General features: G+C 42.9%; 1 protein-coding gene across 5 annotated transcripts in view; it reads left to right on the plus strand.

Moving 5' to 3' along the window:
- LOC127009599 (serine-rich adhesin for platelets-like) overlaps positions 1–17,376 on the plus strand; it is a 48,944-nt gene that overhangs the window by 16,623 nt on the left and 14,945 nt on the right. Inside the window, exons 2-7 of one of the 5 annotated variants that reach the window (XM_050882810.1) lie at positions 5,267–5,469; positions 7,493–7,665; positions 12,891–13,094; positions 13,660–13,751; positions 14,654–14,837; positions 16,454–16,654. In XM_050882810.1, coding sequence (XP_050738767.1) covers positions 5,267–5,469; positions 7,493–7,665; positions 12,891–13,094; positions 13,660–13,751; positions 14,654–14,837; positions 16,454–16,654 — 1,057 coding nt within the window. Of the gene's footprint in view, positions 1–5,266; positions 5,470–7,492; positions 7,666–9,642; positions 10,003–12,890; positions 13,095–13,659; positions 13,752–14,653; positions 14,838–16,453; positions 16,655–17,376 lie in introns of those variants that run through there. The other 4 variants (XM_050882808.1, XM_050882811.1, XM_050882813.1 and 1 more) reach the window with 4 other exon arrangements.

The following is a 17,376-nucleotide window of genomic DNA, read 5'->3' on the forward strand; positions in this document are numbered from 1 at the left end:
CTTCCCTCCCTTCTCTACATTCCTCTTTCTTTACCTCACTCTTTCCTTCTCCCTCCTTTCTAGGTTGCCTTGCTCAATCGTGAAGGAGGAGGAGGAGAAGGAGGATGACGAAGAAGATAGGGTAGAGAGGAAGAGCAGATTACACAGAAAGCTTGTTGGCATATTAAGAAGTTTGTTACGTGCCTGGGTAGACTAATGTATTCTGCAGACTTTTGCTGCTACTGTGAAGGATGGACGGGAAAGCGAAAAGAAGGAGGGAGGAGGGGAGGAGGACGGGAAGAAGGAGGAGGAGGAGGAGGAGGGAAGGGAGTGATAATGGCCATGTAGTATTTTAGTTGGAGGACGAAGAGGAGTAAGAGAATGAAAAGACGAGTAAGAGGAGAAAGAGGAGGAGATTAGGTTGAGAAGAGAACGATGAAGAGGAAGAGGCGGAAAGTAAGAATAGGGTGATGTAAAGGAGGAAAAAGATAAGAGTACCAAGAGGATTAGGAGAACCAGAGTTAAGGTTGGTATAGAGAACGATGAGGAATAGAAGTAAAAGGAGGAGGAGGAGGAGGAGATAAATATTTAATAGACGGAGGACAAGAAATTAGGAATAAAAAAGGAAATATAGAAGAGAACGAAAGTGGAAACGAGAAGAACCACAATGAAGATGAGGTAAAGAGGAGTAGGAGGAATAAAGGGAGAATGAGGAGGAAGAGAAGGAACATAAGAACGAAGGAGACGAGGAGGTGAAAGAAATGTAAGAAGATGAACAGAATAGCAGAAAGAAAACGAAGGCAAGGAGAAGGTGGAGAAAGTGTTAGAGGAGGAAGAGGAAGAGGAGGACTAAAAAAGATAAACTGTAGGAAGAAGAGGAAGAGGAGTAGGAGTAAAAAAGATAAACTGTAGGAAGAAGAGGAAGAGGAGGAGGCGTAATAAGGAGGCAAGGCGGACGGACGACAGCAATGACGGGAAGGAGGAAAAAAAAGGAGATTGTTAAGGAGAAAAGTTTGTCCGGAACCAATTGATTACGACTTTCTGACTTTCCGAAGCCACATAGTATAAACTTTCTAGATTAAGGAGGGACTCGTATATATATGGAAGAAGAGGAGGAGGAGGAGGAAGGGAGATAATAGCACGAGTGAAAGAAATAGAAACAGGAATAGGTAAAGAAAATGAAGTACAGGAGAAAGACGAATGAGAGAGAGAGAGAGAGAGAGAGGTGGGGGGGGGAGGGGGGAGGGGAAAGATGTGTGTGTGTGTGTGTGTGTGTGTGTGTGAGTCATCGGCCAGCGGGTTGAGTACTCTCCCTTCCTTGCCTCGCCTCCACCACCGCCGCCGCCGCCACAGTCCAGCTTTGTTGCCGCTCGTTATGAAGTGAGCAGAGGACGGACGGACAAGAAGGAGGAGGAGGAAGAGGAGGAGGAGGGTTAAGACACTGACCTCGCCACACACACACACCCTTCGTCTCTGCTTCCACGCCCCCTCCTCCTCCACCTCCTCCTCCACTCACGCACGGACACCCACCCGGAGTCTGTGTGTGGTTCATGACGGCAAGGTTGAGCAAACAGCATATGAGACTGTTGATACCTGAGTGTGGGGAGAAATTATTATTATTATTATTATTATTATTATTATTATTATTATTATTGTTGTTGTTGTTGTTGTTGTTGTTTTTATTATCTTCATCATTCCTCTTGTTGCCATTTTTTTCTTTTTCTTTTATTTTTGCTAAAGAAGAAGCCTGGAAAAAGAGAAAGTGATCTATATACCTCTTCTTCCTCCTCCTCCTCCTCCTCTTCTTTTTTTTCTTCTTCTTTTTCTTCTTCTTCTTCTTCTTCTTGTGTACGAGCCTCCTCCACCATGCTCTGTTTCTTACTATTTGCTCATTGCTGTTTATTTTTCTTTACTCTCATGGCTTCTTTCTTTACTCAACCAACTCATCCACCCCTTCCTCGGTCGCCCTCCCTCTCTCTCCCTTCCTACTCTGTACTTCCATCACCATCACTTGTCTTCCCACATAAGTCCTCCTGTCTTCTCATCACGTGTCCATACCATCTCAATCTTGCCCTTTGGACTTTCTTCGATGCATCCATAACTTTCACTGTTCCCGGATGTAAGCTTTTCTTTTAGGTCCATAATCTCAAACTTTGCCAGGGCTTACACACCCACATTTGATAAGGCTTTCGTAGGCGTTGTGGGTACTTCCATGGGTAGTTGTATGAGCCTAGTGATAGTTTGACAAGGCTTCTGCACCATGGTTATAAAAAGAACACATGAGAACTCGGCTGATCTCATTTGTGGTCCTTGGAAATACTTGTTTTAGGAGCCGAAAGTGTCTGAGTTTGTTTTGGGGGCCGAAAGCGTCTGAGATGCGGGTCTTAATCTATCATCTTAGCCACCGCACACACATCAATCGCAAAATCTATTAACTGTCGGGGTCTAGTTATGACATGTAGTGATTATAAATTGTCAATCATATACTTCATGTTTCCTTTATCTTTGGCTGTCTTGTTAATACTGATAAAAAGATATAAAGATATAAAGAAGGATAAAGTTTTGAGTTTTTTTATTTGAACTGTCTATATTGTGATTTGTGTCCCTTTGAAGTATCAGTCTTATTAATGTACTGATGGAAAAATGATAAAGAGAATAATGTAAAGAAAAACGGAAAGATATAAAGAAGGATAAAGTCTTGAGGTTTTTTTATTTGAACTGTCTATATTGTGATTTGTGTCCCTTATCTTTGAAGTATCAGTCTTATTAATGTACTGATGGAAAAAAAAATGATAAAAATAAATCGAAGGAAAAAGACAGAGGAAGGAACGAAAGATTAAAATAGGATTGTGCATTTACTTTAAACTGTCTCTCTGAATTGTCTATATTGTGATTTGTGTCCCTTATCTTTGAAGTATCAGTCTTATTAATGTACTGATGGAAAAACTGATAAAAAAAATCGAAGGAAAAAGACAGAGAGGAAGGAACGAAAGATTAAAATAGGATTGTGCATTTACTTTAAACTGTCTCTCTGAATTGTCTATATTGTGATTTGTGTCCCTTATCTTTGAAGTATCAGTCTTATTAATGTACTGATGGAAAAAAAAATGATAAAAATAAATCGAAGGAAAAAGACAGAGGAAGGAACGAAAGATTAAAATAGGATTGTGCATTTACTTTAAACTGTCTCTCTGAATTGTCTATATTGTGATTTGTGTCCCTTATCTTTGAAGTATCAGTCTTATTAACGTACTGATGGAAAAAACTGATAGAAATAAATCTTAGGTAAAAGACAGAGAGGAAGGAACGAAAGATTAAAATAGTATTGTGCATTTACTTTAACTCTCTATCTGAATTGTCTGCCCTGTATCCTTTTTAAAATTATTTCCCCGATCTCTGCCACCGTAGAATCACTTTGTCTGCTTTTCCATCATCTTCACGGGCGCCGTTTCCATGCCGTACAAATTGCCACTCTCTCACCGCTGCTGCCCTATAAAACTTTCCCTTCAATAGGACCGTTACTCTTTCCTCGCACAAGACGTCCGATGCCTCCCCTTAACTTTTTTTTCCCACCCTTCCCGAATTCCACTGTTTGTTTCCTCGTGGTTGAAATACGAAAGTCTGAACGAGGGTGAAATATGTACAATGAAATGATATGTGAGGTTTGACAATAGTTCTTTTAGTTTTTTTTTTCTTTTTTTGTTTTGTTGTTGTTTTTTACCCTGAATGTGATAAAATGAAGGAAGAGATAAGATTTATGGTATTATTATGTGTTATTATTATTATTATTATTATTAGTAGTAGTAGTAGTAGTATTAGTAGTAGTAGTAGTAGTAATGGTAGTGGTAGTAGTAGTGGTAGTGGTAATAGTAATAGTAGTAGCATTTTAGTGGTTGTGAATATGGTAGTATCTTATTCTGGTGGTGGTTGTTACTGTGGTATCATAGTCTTAACCACATACGGGTACAATAGTATGGATAAATATGGCAGGACCTATAATAATTGATGACCTGTGCACCATGGTATTAAAGACGCTGATTGTTTGCCTATTATCCTTTATTTATTTACTTACCCTTTGTTGTTCTTCGTGCATGTTATACTTTTTTTCCACCTTGCCTTTCTTTTTTTCCAGTAATTTTTAAGCAGAAACCTTTTATTGGACTTGGAATTTTGCATCATTTACTGCTGAAAGACACAACCGAGCCCTTTGTAAGCCCTTATCTCCACTCTTTCATCCTTCTCTTCTCTCAAAGCCCTCTCGTAACCCCTTCTTTCTCCTCTTTTGGCTTCCATGTCAGTCTCTTATTTCCTTCCTCCCTTTGTGCCTGCCCGTCCAGTTTTCCCTCAACCTTATCTAAGCTTAACACGTCGGTCGGTTCTCTCTGTCCACTCTTTACTCAGCTCTCCATGGCCGTGATCCTGATAAAGAGTGCATGTTTCTGATGTGTTGTTACAGTGTGCAGGGTGACGTCACTGTTGGCTCTGAAGTATGTGTGTGTGTGTGTGTGTGTGTGTGTGTGTGTGTTGCATGGGTTAAGTGTTTATGTTGGCATGTATTCTTCTTTTAATTGCCTCGCTGCATTGTTACGTACCAGTCACGTGTTTGCCGCTTGGTTTTGTCATTAGCGTGTCCGCCCAGCTGCTGATCCACATGTGTCGCCTGCTCAGTGTAGTGTGTTGGCCTGGCTTGTTCGGGGTGTTCGCTGTGTACTCGTATTCGGCCCGTGTTCTCAGGCGCATTCGGCTCTCATAACAAATATTCCCAAGGCCACAAAAGAGATTAGTCGGGTTCTCATGAGTGTTGTCCACATTCATGGTGCAGAAGCCTTGTTCAAATTATCACTGGGCTTATTAAACTACCTATGGAATTACAAACACAAAAACTCTATGGTCTTATCAAATGTGAGTGTGTGTGCTCCGAAGTGCTTGAGAATATACGGGTCTTACGCCGTGGAGATTGTTTAAACGCCGTATTAGTATTTATTAACAGTTCTGTGGCTGGTTTGACTCTATAACTCCATATCTGGGACGGAGATAATTATATAGTCAAAAGTGTTGGATTTTCACAGAGTTAAGTCGACGTAATTCAAACTCAGTCGTAAAAAAAGTATATAAAAACTCAACAAAACCAGCTTACCACGCCTTGAAAAATATGTAAAAAGAAAAAAAAAGATGAATCAGCCACAGTATTGTTAAGGAAGACTAGACATTTAAAGAATCAGGCGTTACTGTAGTGTTGCTGGCATGTGTTGGTCTGGCCTCTGTCACGGTGTGTTGCGTGTTGCAGGCAGGTGCATCCAGCAGACCTGGTGGTGTCCGCTGCCCCCTACGCCCGGAGGAGCTTGGAACGAGGCGGGGGGCGACGATCCCCCTGCAAGACCCCTCCCTCATCCTCCCCCGCCGTCCAACCCCCCTCCGTCACCTCCGCCTACCCCACCACCCCGAACCTGTGTGTCACGGGCGGAAAGATCGAATTTATAACCCCACCAGGTGAGCTGCACGCCGCCACACCTGTTGGAGGGCGTAATTAAGGCGTCATAATTGGCACATTCCTCCCTCCCTAAAAAAAAGAGTTTGCTGTACGTGTAGTAACGGTAAAAATATAATTGGCCACTCCCAGCAATGGTTTCCACTCATCAAAATTCCCCTTGTGTTTGGAGCATTATTCAGTTCACAGCGAAGTCATGCAAAATTGGCAGTTATTTATATATATTTATCAGATTCGAAACCGTCCTCCCCCCCCCCCCCCCCTCCCCTCTTTGTCTCCTATGCCATACCAGCCCCCCCCCCCCCCCCTTGCTACTCCCTCTCCCTTGTAATTATTTCGTTTGATACTGAATTCATTATTTTATTTATTGGTTTCAACTTGTCGTGTGGTCCAGTGAATGTCGCCATGTACTTTTTTTTTGTTTAGCTGGCACCATGGCACTGTTTGGGGTCCACGACATCCGAATTGTGGAGTAAATGATTATGTAGCATTCAAATTCACGCACCGCTGTTAATATCACCCCCACCCCCACTCCCCCCCTCACCCCTCACGCTAATTCACTCGTTTGAGCTCAACAAATACTTTAATTTCCCTCCGCTTTTTATATCCCCCTCCACCAATTTATCTTTTTTCATGACGGCCAAATGCTGTGCTTGCCGTTATTTTTTTTACATTATCACTAACTGGGTCGCTATTTTTATCTCTTATAATGGCTCGTTTAGCTTCACGTGTTATTTATTAGCCTCGCGTAATGCAAGTTCGTGGGACTGACCGCATGCATGGGGAGTGATAGCAGTAACATTTAATACCAGACAGTGTAACGGTGAATGCCAAAGATCATACTTAGGGAAAGGAAAGAAGAGCGACAGTCCTGACCTGCATCACGCGAGGCTAAATATAGCGCCATGAAATCGATACATCTTAAATACAGCTTTAATTGTGTGAGTTCTTCAGCGGAGAGAGCTTGAGAAGGGTCAGTATAGGTGATGTGCTTCATTTTTTCTTTTCTTTATTCCCAAGGTTTTAAAGTAGCCTACATGATTTAGGAATTAGGATGGAGTTACTAATTAAAATGGTAGACACTAGTAGTTAGGTCTGAGAAATTGCAAGTTTATACCAGTGGATTTGGACCTTTTACAGTCGCTTGTGCTCCCTGTCTTGCTCTGTTGCTGTGAGACATGAAGACTAACTACGTATAATAGGGACTTGAAGTGGTGAATAATTGATGCCTATACGTAAAATCAGGGGACATCGCAAGTACGGCGTGAGACTGAATCAACCCTTAACTTTTGCACAAGCCTTCACGACTAAGTACAACCATTCATAAGTGCACGGTCTGTATAGATATTGTTTAAAGATCATATACTTCTGGTGAGCAACAAGTTTAAAGCAACGATGGAGTGGAGAGTGTGTGGTATTATGGGCGAAATCTTCCTTTTTTTCTACTTCCTTGCCCAGTTTTTTGTGTCATAGAGTCCACTTGATTGTCTACGGCTTCTCAATGATCCACATGCTTGGTAGATAGGTAGATAATATACTTCTGGTTAGGGGCAATTATAGACCAACGGTGGAGTGGGTTCAATATGGCGCAATCTTCCTTTTTTTTATCCCCTCTTTCTAACCAGTTTTTGTGTCATAGATTCCACATGGTCGGTAGGTTGTTTTAAAGGTAATACAACTGGTTAGGGACAAGTGGCTCTTTAAAAGCTAAATCTTCCTCTTTTTTTCCTTCCCTGACCACTTCTTGTGTCAGAGTCCACTTTATCTACGGCTTATCGTTGGTCCACACGGTCAGAAGATAGTTTAAAGAGCAACAAGTATAGCAAACGGCAGAGTGGGTTCTTTAAACGACGCAATCTTCCTTTTTTTTCCCCTTCCCTGACCAGTTCTTGTTCCACATGCTCCACACGGTCAGTAGAGAGTTTAAAGAGCAACAAGTGCTATAGAAAAACGGCAGAGTGGGTTCTTCAACGACGCAATCTTCCCTCTTCTTTTTTCCTTCCCTGACCAGTTCTTGTGCTACAGATTCCACTTTGTCCTCCACGGCGTCCCGGTGCTCCACACTTAAGTTGTCCCCGTGCACCCAGCGAGAGGACGCGTGCCCGGGCTCGGCTGGACACTCCCCCGACCATGCCACGCCCCCCTCGACCCTCTCCCGCAACTCGGCCACCTCCGCGGGCTCCAAGGACTCCAGCAAGGTAGGACTCCCTTATTTTCCCACCCTTATGGCCTTTCCTTGCATAGTTGTGTAAGTAAAGTCATTAGGGTGAAGTACGAGCCGCCTAAACCCTCGACGCCTCACGGGATGGGGCTGGGGCTCAAGTTCAGTGGGTCAGCCAGTGCCGTGTGACCCCTGCACCCCTTCCTTCCTCGGCCCTGGTGGTATCGTTTGGCCCCTTGGCTGTGTTGATGCTGCCTCGGGTGCCATGTCTAAGGGAGTGATGCTGGTGATTGCTTATTCTTTTTCTTCGTTGCCTTCTTCTTCTTGTTTCTCGCTGTCATTGTCGTCGTCTTTTTTCTTTTTTTTGTACTTGCACTTTTTGTTCATCTTTTTCATCTTCTTCTTCTTCTTCTTCTTCTACGCCTTCATCATACGGTTAAAGGGCCAGGTCTCACCAAGAACTGAATGAATATATGAAAAAACATGTCCCACAAATAAAAGGAGGTTCCATAAAGAGAATATATGGCCAACAGAATGATCAACTGGTCTTATTATCATTATGGTCATATTTTTAGGTGATATAGAGGTCTGTACGCATCATTTTAAATCATATATAGTCCATCTCGCACCTCACTGATAAGCACGGTGACTCCCACTACGTAGTTCATTCATTATTCATTCATTGACACATATTTGTTTGACCTAACCTTTTATTAATCAGGTGCTGGATGTATTGACACACACACACACACACACACACACACACACTTAACAAGGCAAGCACAGTTCAGGCAGCCGTTCTCTCCTTCGACCTCTTAGCATTTAACTCGGTAAGGGAGGACCCGAGTGTATTTTGGTACTGGTGGTTATGGTTTTCAAGTGGCTGACTCACGTGCTAGAGAGAGAGAGAGAGAGGGGGAACTGTATGAAAGATGAAGTAGAAAAGGGAGAAAGATGCAAAAGAAACTGAATGAGAAAAAAGTGACAGCAGAGAGAGAGAGTTCAGTGTGCCATGCTAAAAATGATTGGTCTCTTTACCCTCTCTCTCTTTCCCTCTCTGGTGGTGATAGAGGAGGAGGAGGAGGAGGAGGCTGAATCCCGCCCTCACTTCCTCACTCTCACTCCCCCAGCGTGGTGGTGATGGTGACTCATCCTTCTGTTGCCACCATTGCCACCACCACCACCACACTCACCACCACCAAAGACTTCAAACTCTTTCGCTCAACTCCTTTTCCCCTCTTCCTGCGTCTCCATCTTACCCTAGCCTTTACCATGACCCCAAGCAATGGAATAAAGGCTCTCAACTGCTCCCATTCACTGATATCCCTAGCAACATGGAGCTAATGGTCATAGGGGCAAAATGCGGTAATGGTAGCAAAATGACACGTTCAATTTTCTTTTTGTTGAGGACTTCTTTCATAGACGTTCAACTTGAGGTCTTCGTTCAGGCTCAGGAAGCTACCGGGTGCCATTCTTCTGTCATAAACCACTTGCTTGTCCCCTCATTATTTGGCCTCATGATGTAGATGGAGGTCTAAAACATCGGTGAGAGAGAGTAAAAGAGAGTGAAAAGAGGGAAATTAATGCAAAAAAAGAAAAATGGCTTGTGGTGAAGCTCTCTAGATGGCGGGACCTGCTGTGTGTGTTTGTGTGTGTGGCATCGTTCCCTAATATTAAAAGCCTAAAAACCTCACTTATCTCAACCATAACCCCATCAGCAAACACTTCCAATATAAACCAAACTCCCAAATGCAAATAATCATGAATTCCTAAGACGGTGACAGATTGCAGGAGTGTAGGAGAGGAAGGAAATCATCTGATGGTGGTATTTGGCAAAGAGAAGAAGGAGGAGGAGGGAGAGGAAGGAAGGGAGATGGGGAAGGGATGGAGGAGGAGGAAGGGGAAGGAAAGGAAGGGAGAGGGAGAGGAAAGGAGGGTGGGTGCTAGAGGGAGGGATGGAGGAGGTACAGGAGGGAGAGGAGGGAAGGGATGGAGGAGGTACAGGAGGGAGAGGAAGGCCAGGAGGAGGAGGAGGTGCTTTGTTATTGTCAGTGGTGTTGAGGGGCTTTTAGAATGGTGGTGTAGTGGTGGTGTTGAGGCTTCCCTGGTGCTCCTTCCTCACCCCTATGCACACCCCAGCCCGGCCATGTGGAGGGCGTGACCACGTGTCCCCCCGCCCCCGAGGACTCTGAAGGAGGGGCTGAAGGTGGAGGTGGTGGAGGGAGGTACTAATTCTTCCACGTAGGAGGAGGAGGAGGAGGAGGGAGAGAAACTAGTGTGTGAATGTATTGAACAGACTCTGAAGGACGAGTGTTGAAGAATGTTACAGGCAAGATGTGGTGAAGAGGGACGTCATGCTTATAGAGTGAAGGAAGTGAGTGTGAAGTGGAGGAAGAGGAAGGGAACGAAGTGACAGGAGGAGGAGAAGAGGAGGAAGGGAATGAAGTGACAGGAGGAGGAGGAAGGGAAGGGAGTGACAGGAGGAGGAGGAGGAGGAAGGGAAGGGAGTGACAGGAGGAGGAGGAGGAGGAGGACAAGAGGAGGAAGGAAGGAGGACAGGGGAGGAGGAGGAGGAAGGGAAGGAGGAAGGAGGAGGAGGAGGAATGTGATGGAAGGAGGAGGAGGAGGAGGAGGAAGGGAAGGGAGTGACAGGAGGAGGAGGAGGAGGAGGATGTTGAAGTGAGGAAAAAACTAGTGTAAGCAATGTGATGGAAGGAGGAGGAGGAGGAGGAGGAAGATGTGGAAACGGAATATTGTATCGAGAGGAAAAAAAAAAAATTAGTGGAGGGAAAGTAATGGAAAGAGGAGGAGGAGGACAAGAGGAGATAACACAAGAGGGAGGAAAAATCAGTGGATGCAATTTGATAAGAAGAGGAAGAGGGAAAAAAAGAAATATTGTAGTGAAGAAAACTCGTAGTCCCTCAATGTCTACCCAATAAATACTCATTCTGCCATGATACTGGGCATTATTCCATGTCAAACCCGGGAAGTTTCGGGTCCCTACTAAGGTCGGTTTAGGGGCCGTATTACAAGTCCAATCTGAGAAGTTTCGGGTCCCTACAGAGTTATTCATCCCGTATTCTGAAAGGACCCGAAACTTCTTGGATTGGACTTGTAGTATGACCCCTAAACCGACCATTGTAGGGACCTGAAGCATCTCTGGTTTGACTTGTAATACAGCCCACTGACAGACAGACCTCCATGCCTATGTGACGGTATTGCTAAGGCCTGGAGGAGTGGCTAAAACCTTGTCCAAAAGTCTACAGTCTGCCCAACCACTCAATTTGTCATCATCAGCCTGCCTTTCCACTGGACATAGGCATCTCCCCATTTCTATCTGTATCAGTCCCGTGCCTCTATTTTCCAGTTTATATGCACTAAGGATCACCATACTAGGATTGACATTCAGTTTATGCATGTCACGTTTATTAATGATATGGGGTCAGTAATTTTGTAGGGGATTGCAGTTACTTGAATGGTAAATGTGTAGTTTAGCTCCGCCACCTCAAAATGCTGATATTATTAAAGAAGTACACCCGTCTCACTGCGAAGGACACTTTAGTGCTGCATGAAGTACTATGTGTACGTAAAACACGCTTCCGTATTGTTTTCCATAGCAAATCACTCATTTGTGAGATTAATATCTTAAAATGTGGTCTGTGGGGGATATATCAAGGGATTTATTTCCATTTATCGCATTTTGTCTAAAGAGCACAGGGCAGGATTGGTTAGGTTAGGTTTAACAAGTTGGGTCAGGTCAGGTTAGTTTAGTTAGATATAATTGTTTATGGTAAATATGTTGTATATTTCATACTGCTCCATTGGTTGTTGTCACTGGCGGGTGGCGGATTGGTGGGCGCTCCTTTGCAATTTTACTATAATACCATTTATGTCTGTATTATGGTTAAGAGCGAAAATACATGCCGTTTAACTCAAATATTAAAGTGAATATTGTAGTGCAGCTATCTAGCCTGATGGGCGAGCCTCCCATAACTCACTCTGCGAGTGGGGTACCTCTTTGGCTGACTGATTAAAGAGTGGCTCTCCCGTCTCGCTGGTCATGGGTTCGATCCCCGGTGCCGGCAAACCTTTCCTTGTCTGGATTAATTTCTCATGTGTTTCGTTACACGCACTGGTCATGTGGGAGTGTAGTAAAGAGAAATTTCTGGCGTTACAATATGGCTAGAAACTAAACGGACTTAACATGGGTAACCTAAACTAACGGGTGCACCCTGGACCACAGCTACTGCCCCAACTGTTATGATTATGCTAGGTTTGCTTAGGTTAGGTTAGCACTTGCATGATATGGTTATAATGCATGTATATGAAGTTTGAAGTGGCAGAACTAAACTAAATACTTACCACATGAATTGTCCAAAGTAGGTGGAGTAGGGAGGTAATGGGTCTGAAACATCACCACGCTAACAGACCCCCCAAGCTAAACTCATACTCTATTAAAGACAGACTTGTTAAACAGGATCAGATTTAGGTGATTATTTAGGAAAGTATTGTCATCAAATCTTTAGTTTTCTTTGTTATCAGTCCTGAGTATATATTTGTCTCATCAATTGGTACTTGGGTCACTGGTTTTAGATTTTTGCTGAGCCTTGTGGTGTAATGGTTAGTACTTTTAGCCACAAATCTACAGGCCTAGGTTTAAATTTCAGCCTGGGCAATTGGCGTGCAGTCCACTTAGTTGTTCCTCCTCCCTTTTGAGCTGATCAATAAATGGGTACATACCTGGGGAAGGTAAACTATGGTAACCCAGATGCTGCACTTACCCTGTCCTGGGGTAATGAGTGCTCATCCACTACAGGCTCAGGCCAATGGAATGAAAGTGAGCATTGAAGCCACGTTCAGGTGCAGCTGTAGCATATGGTCGAACTTTGCCTTTACTTGTCATTGAAGCTTCTAGCCTGGAAAGCTTCATTGAAACAACTTGGCTAAAATTTTATTTATTGCTTACATCATAAAGAAGAAAAGAGCCAAAAAAGGAATGATCTGATTTAGTTTCAGGTGTCTTAATAATCCTTGTTTGAAAGAGTTAGCAGCCTTCCTTAGTATTTACTCCTGCCTATGACTTAAACACTTTCAAAAGGAGAGTATCAAGACATCTCTCCATCTGATTTTGACCCTCTTTTGGCTACTCAGCAGTTTGCAGGAGCAGTGCCAGCAGGCTTTTTTGTTTTATCATTTTGCCCTTGAGCTGCCTCGTTTACTGTAGAAGAAAAGGGAGCCTGACCTCTATCTTGCCTCTTCCAGACTGGTGGTGTAGCAGTGAATGGGGAGGTGCCGGAAGATCGTCAGCGGCGGCTCGACGCAACACCGCCACCCACCGCAGGCCAGCACCAAGCCTCACATGTACTCCTCAGGCATAACAACAACATCAACAGTCACAACAACAACAATAACAACAATAACTACAACAACAACACCACCAACAGGAGCATTATGGAGTCTTGTCAAGTAAGATACAAGTGTTCTTTACATGCTAGACTCGGCAGGGTTTGGACAACACGCCTCGACAGTTCAGCTCAGTGCCCTACTTGTTTAGAGGGAAAAGCCTTTGTGATGGCCCTTCCTTATGTCCTATTGATGTGTGACTGTATAAATTGTAACTATAATTGTCCCTTTGTATACTTCAGAAATACCTAACAGAAACCCCTGCTTATAGTAAATTTCCAAGCCCCATAAAATTAATATGCCCCAGTGCTTCCATTTGTGGCTATACTGGAAATAACACTGAACTACTGAACATGATGTACAGATATAAGGACTCTGATATGTTGATCATGCTGTAGAGAAATCAGAACACTGATCCGCTGAACATGCTGTAGAGATATAATTATGAATGATAACGTGTTTCATATGTTTTACACCTTTATAAAGAAGGTGACCATGAACAACTGGCATCAGCATCTTTGTCATTGATGATTTAGACCTACAGCATCTTTTCATTTAACTTTTCATGTATCTTTACTGCACATGATGTTAATGTTGAGAGTTGATGATTTTCTCCCTTGCCATATAGAAGGGAAGTGAGGACCCCCTGGTGGAGGATCTGCGGAAGGAGAATGAGGAGGTGAAGGACCGTCTCTCTAAGCTGCAGAATGAGTTTGCCTTGTGAGTAACTATTTTACCTCTGAATACGTACTGGCCTTAACCCGGTAGCAGCGGGGATCATGTTTCTTAATGGTCCCTCCAAGCGAGAAAAATGAGAAAAAATCACCCCTCACACAAACCGTTTCATAATATATATCAAACCATTTGTGATCAGTTTATGTATCATCTATTTTTGGGGGTAAATATCATGGCACAATTTGGCCCGTCTCTGCTACACGGTGAAGCCACAAATTTGGCCCGTCGCTGCTACCGGGTTAACAATGGGCTGTTGGGGCTGCATCAGAGGGGACTGTGACTTCTGACCTAGAAGATACAGTAGAAGACAAGCCCAAAATTAAGAGTTGTCCTAAACACCTGGCATAAAGTAATAACCCCTATATCCTGTGGTTATGGGGTTCCTGCAGATGATGGGAAACATTGCCAAACACTTGTATAAATAAAAACCCACACTGGCAGATGATAGAGTTATATTTTTAACCAAACAGTTTCGGTGGACGCTGCCACCATCTTCAGTGGTGTAAAGGAAGAGTAGAAGTAGTTACAATGGATTACGTTTTTATTTGTACATCAAGAAATCACGGCAGTGTGATTAGCCGCTCTTTGCCAAACATTCACCTCAACCCTTTAGTTTCCTTGAAGATTTGTAAAGCCATTGAAACTACTGACATTTGCATCAAGAACAAATAATTTTTTATATGCTGGCAAATTAAAAAAGAAAACCATGTCCATTGATACGACACTGAGAGCATAAGAAAGGTTAGTGACTCATTGGGCATGTGGCACAAACAGAAGCTCAGGTCTCAGTCTCTCAGTGTGGAAAGTGACTGGTTCTAGGTTTTGTTCCTCCTCAAAAAAATAAAAAAATAAAAATAAAGTAATGCTGACCACATGCTCCCTGGCAGGCTGGAGAGACAGGTGCGGGTGCTGGCCTCGGAGCGGCGGCAGGCCGAGGAGCAGCAGCGGGCAGAGAAGGAGGCCCAAGAGCAAGCCTACGTCACCAAGCTTCAGCAGTACCAGGCCACCATTGCTGCTCTAGACCAGTGCAACACGGTGCTGGCCCAAGACCCGCCAGTGGTGCCGGCCAAGGTGGGTGTTGGGGACGGATGCACTGGAGTAGCCAGCCTTGGAATTGTTCTCTTGTGTATGACAACTAATTTTATGAAAGGGAGGAAGTAAAAGTTATTGCTCGCAGTATTAAGAGCCGTAGAATAACCAGTCTTGAAGTGTTTGTGTCTCTTTTTTCTTAAGAGGATCAGTTAATTTTCTGAAATGAAAAAATAAGAAATTAAAGATCATTAAGTTTGATATATCTATTATGTGCTTTAGTTTGGTAATATTTATTTATTTCTGCCTTAAGCTTTATTTGAATTCTACCTCAGAGAGATTAATTTGGTATATTTCACAGCTATCATATTTTTTTATTCTGTAATCCCTGTGTAAAGATTTACCTCTCCATTGTGTATTGTAACTTAACATTACTTTAACTCAGCGCCAGCTTTAGCTATACATGAATTACAGGAAAAAGCTGGTGGGTCACTTGTGTTGAATAGTATTACTGTCTGGTGTTGTAACTTGTAGCTTCTTGTTAGTTGAAAAAGGGAAATTTTTTGTAGTCAATAGTCGTAAGTTTGGCATAAGTCACGTATATATTTTTGGGTGGTGTTTTTATGCCGGGCCAGTTCCTTCCAATGAAATCTTTGAACATTGTGATTTTTTGCATTGTGTTTGGCTATGCAGCTTTTATTTTGAGACGAGTGAATTGCATATACTTTTTTGTAAGTATGAGAGCTTGTTGGTTGGTGTGTATATGTAGTTTGTGCAACTTTTAGACAGCTTGATTGGTTTTTCTTTTTGTTGACTTTTTTTGGCTCTGAAAATTTGCTTTGGTTTTATATTCATTAGTTGTTGAGTCACTTGCAGTTGTTTTGATATATTTGTGTTCACCAAGGTTTGATTTTCACCAAAAATTGCACATTGTTCAGTGATGCATTTCCACTGAGCAGATGCATTGTTGAAACATGATGAACTGCCCCCCAACGTTTTCATTGAACACCGTGTCCCAAAGTGCATCATCTGAGAATGTACTGAGGATTGAGTCATAGTTTGTATAAGTAAGGATGCAATAAGACCAGAAGACTTAAGTGCTCTGCCCACTTGCAAGGGGGTTGGAATGGCTTTTCTGGTGACATGATTTGAGGCCTTACCTGCAGCTTTGTCTCTTGATATATAAGTTAAGCTGTCATTTTAGTCAGGTCACAGTAACTGATATGCCCACTTTTTGTATATTTTATTTGATTTGTAACAATCGAAGAAAAAGATTGTGATGAAAATTATTTGCAATTACAAAAAATTACCTTGGATTCAATAATAGTGTATATTTTGTTTGAATGATACAGTTCCAAGGCAATAAAATATACATATGATGCTCTTATTAAAATTGAGTGTATTTGCTGATGCATATTCTCTTGGGAAATAATTCATCAACAGAAATATACTCCTCACGAAGTTCATGTTATATGTTCAACTCAGGGACTTTCTGCAGCAAATAGAACCTGTTATGGGTGAGAGCATCATTATTACACCATGTCTGTTTAGGGGCTTATTGGATGTGTAGCAGTGGTTACTTAAGTCAAGATTTTATTATAACATGTAAGTTTGTGCATCAGGAGCAACATTTTAACTCTGTGCTTGTCTTTGTGCAGGTTGAGGAGAGGTGTCCCCCCCAGCCAGAGGAGAGCCTAGCTAGTAATAATTCTGTTGTTCAGATGTTGGTTGAGCGTTGCCACACTCTGGAGCAGGCCAACAAGAGGCTGCAGGAGGAGGCGCGCACCCAGCAGCAGCAGTATGAGGTGTGCTTGGACCGCGTGGCTACACAGGTGGTCCAGGCGCTCCTCTCGCAGAAGGTGAGGTGTAGGGAGAAGGGTGCAAGTTTTGTATATTCAGTAAAACTCCTTTAATTCACCGTTCACTAAGGCAGGTCAGCATGGCATGAATATTGATAAATATGAATACTTTTATTTTCTTTAATTGCTGGAAAAAGTTGGAGAAATTTACTCTAGTCAGCAATATGTGAGATTTTGTAAAATTCCAGTTGGCTATGTGTGGGATTCAAACACTGTCTGATGGCATGGCATTGTGAAACATGCAAAAAAATGTTGAAAAAAGTAGTCCATAGTTGGTAAAGTTTCATCTGTCGGAGATCTGTTAACCCCTTTCATACACATTGACTTTTTACTGTCCACCAAAAGCTGCACATCGTGTATACAGGGGACGTATAAATCACAGTACTCGTGAAACGTTGTAAATATCCTCCCAGACTTGCCTGCCTCACTCACAGCTGGGAGGAGCCTGTAGGAGGTAGTCACCAACACCAGGACACCTCCTCCCGAAATTGACCTCTCTTTTGGCCACCTCTTTTGATTCTTTTTAGGAGCAGCGAGTAGTGGGCTTAATTTTTTATTATTGTTTCCTTTTTTTGTGCCCTGTAGCTGTCTCCTTTGTTGTAAAAAGAAAAAAAACATTGAGGGAAGGAGTGGGAGTGAAGGTGCAGGAAGCTTTGTGAGTGAGGGGAGCAGCTGTAGTGAGCACCATAGAGGACCAATCTGGGTATCTCATTAAATAAGCT

Source organism: Eriocheir sinensis, chromosome 41 (genome assembly GCF_024679095.1).
Source record: "Eriocheir sinensis breed Jianghai 21 chromosome 41, ASM2467909v1, whole genome shotgun sequence".
NCBI classification, from domain to species: Eukaryota; Metazoa; Arthropoda; class Malacostraca; order Decapoda; family Varunidae; genus Eriocheir; species Eriocheir sinensis.